General features: G+C 68.0%; 1 protein-coding gene across 1 annotated transcript; it reads left to right on the forward strand.

Moving 5' to 3' along the window:
• Positions 1-380: 380 nt before the first annotated feature.
• IBA57 (iron-sulfur cluster assembly factor IBA57) lies at positions 381-2,507 on the forward strand (the record flags this gene model as incomplete). The annotated part of the gene is made up of 3 exons (XM_021688837.1): positions 381-551; positions 646-1,131; positions 1,363-2,507. Coding segments are annotated over 3 exons (1,049 nt in total), but the record flags the coding sequence as incomplete, so codon positions are not given.
• Between the last annotated feature and the right edge of the window lie 212 nt (positions 2,508-2,719).

The following is a 2,719-nucleotide window of genomic DNA, read 5'->3' on the forward strand; positions in this document are numbered from 1 at the left end:
GGGGTCTGGGGGAGGGGTCGGGGACACCAGCTGGTGGGCTCTGGGGGAGGGTCTGGTGCACCAATTGATGGCCTTTCTCTGACACAGTCCTGGACGGTCTTACTCACGTCCTGTCTCAGTTTCCTCTGGGCTTTGGGTCCTTGTTCAGTCCTCATCTACAACCAGGACCCCAGCTAGGTAGTGGTGTGGGTCCTGAACGTCTCCACCAAGGTCACCTGCACTGGGCTCTTCTCTGGGCTCATCTGTCCATAAGCACTGTCGCTGTCCCACCTGGTTCCTGCGCTGGTGACCAGGTTCCAGGGTCACTTCAGGGGGAGTGGCTGCCCAGAGCGTGGGTTAGGATGTTCATGGGCCCTGACTGGGTTCCCGGGCTCCCCTAGGGAAGTGGGCGGTGGGCATGGGCATGGGCATCCCCTACTCCGCGATGTGTCTGCTGCCCTGCCAGCTCCCCCAGCCTCTGCCCCTGTTGAAAGCCGAGTGCCACCCCCTAGGACGTGTGGTTTCTGTGGAGCTGGGGGAGACAGGGCCTCCGGGCCATCAGGCTGCTGCCGGTAGGTAGCTTTCCGCCTTTCTCCGTGAGGGCGCACAGCGCTGTGGTCCCGGCCCGCCGTCTACCTGCCGACCCATCGCATCTCATCCACCCAGTGGTTTGCCCCGTGCTGTGCAGCAGCTCGGCCAGCGCCCTGGTGCGGCGCGGCCCGCAGCGGACGCGGGGGCTCCAGCGCGCCGGCTGTGGGGAGTGCAGCGCGCAGCCGTCCCCACGTTCAGGAGCCCCCGTCTCTGCCCGCAGACTCCCCGAGCACGACGAGGCACCCGCCTTCCTCCTGGAGTGCGACCGCGCGGTGCTGGGCGCGCTGCAGAGACACCTGGCGCTGTACAAGATCCGGCGGAAGGTCGCGGTGGAGCCGCGCCCCGAGCTGCGCGTGTGGGCTGTGCTGCCCCGCACCGCGGAGGAGGCCGGCGGGGCTGCGCCGCTGCGGGAGCGGGCCGAGGGGGCCACCGTCCTCACCCGCGACCCCCGGACCGCCCGCATGGGCTGGCGGCTTCTCACCCAGGACGAGGGCCTGGCCCTGGTGCCCGGCGGCCGGCTGGGAGACCTCCGCGACTACCACCGCCACCGCTACCAGCAAGGTGTGGGCGCGGGCCCGGGCCGTGCTGGGGGGCGGGGGGCGGCGGGGGTCGCCGCGTGGGGGGCCGGGGTGAAGGGTCGGCTCCAGCGCTAGCTCGTCAGCCCCCATCCCCCGCCTGTGCCAGAGGATAGGGCGCAGAGCGCGCGCCCTGCGGGGAGTGGTGCAGGGGAGGGGCCGCCCCCAGCCCCGCGGACGTCTCAGCGCTCAGGGAGCTGCTTCCTCCACCCCACAGGCGTTCCCGAGGGGATCCATGATCTGCCCCCAGGAGTGGCCCTGCCCCTGGAGTCCAACCTGGCTTTCATGAATGGTGTCAGCTTCACCAAGGGCTGCTACATCGGTCAGGAGCTGACGGCCCGCACCCACCACATGGGCGTCATCCGCAAGCGCCTCTTCCCGGTGCGGCTGTCGGGCCCTCTCCCGGCCGGCGGCGTCAGCCCTGGCACCTCGGTGCTCACTGCGTCCGGGCAGGCAGCCGGCAAGTACAGGGCAGGCCAGGGGGACGTGGGCCTGGCCTTGCTGCGGTCAGAGCAGATCAAGGGCCCTCTCCACATCAGGACCGCTGAGAGTGGCCAGGTGGCCCTAACTGCCTCCGTGCCGGACTGGTGGCCCACAGCCACCAAGTAGCTCTGGAGCTGCCAGGGGCCGCGGAGGGCCCTGTCCATCTGCTGCGCTCTGCAGGCTGGCCCCCACTTCCCACGGTTGTCTGGTTAATGCATACACCCCCCAGAGGCCCCCCAGTGTCGTGGGCCTCCCAGGCTGCGGGCATCGTGGGTGTGCAGCTATGGCCCGGACGTTTCCCACAGAGGGTCTGATGCCCAGCTCGGGCTGTCCTCTCCCGGCCGCCCTGTGGCCGGGAGGGGCAGGAGCCCTCCCGCAGCGTGGGGGTGAGGACAAGCAGGCCCTGCACCTGCTTCTGGGCTGAGCTGAGCTGCAGCTTCTGCCAGATGAGGATGGACAAGACCCCAGCCGTCCGGGTTTAGAGGGTGTTCAGCCACCCGCCCAGGACAAGCACAGTCCAGAGCCTTGCCCCTGGGCTGCCTGCACCCGTCTCCCATCTGGGCTTGGCTGAAAGGACAGGTGGGCCCTGGGAACTGCCTTACCATGTGCAGGCTGTGGGGGGCCCCGCCAGCATTTCAGGTGGGGTCCCCACCTGTGCTCCGTGGTCTCGGCAGCATGCGCCCCACCCCCGGGGCTGCTCAGGGTGCGGGGAGGAGCTTCTGCTTGGTTTCCTTGCTGCTGGTTTGAGATGTTGCTGTGTCCTGACAGCTGACTCCCCCCTCTTTAAACCACTGACTTCTATTGTCCTCTGCAGTGTGAACCTCATGCTTACAGGGTGTCCCACTTGATGCTCCGGGCCGGCTATTAAAGCGTGACCCACCAGCAGCCTGTGTGGACCTCTGGTTTCATTTTGGGCGGAAGGTGGTGGGATGTGGCTTTGGGTAGAGCAGATACACTGGGAGCACACCGGGTGAAACCTATCCGCAGAGTGCTGGGACGGCAGGGGAGCCCTGGGTCTGGAGCAGACGGTGGAGGGCAGGGCTTGGGAGCGGTTGCAGCCCCAGGCCTCTCAGCTCTGGCTCCCCTTTATA

The sequence above is a fragment of the Neomonachus schauinslandi genome, unplaced genomic scaffold (assembly GCF_002201575.2).
Source record: "Neomonachus schauinslandi unplaced genomic scaffold, ASM220157v2 HiC_scaffold_1672, whole genome shotgun sequence".
Taxonomy (NCBI): domain Eukaryota; kingdom Metazoa; phylum Chordata; class Mammalia; order Carnivora; family Phocidae; genus Neomonachus; species Neomonachus schauinslandi.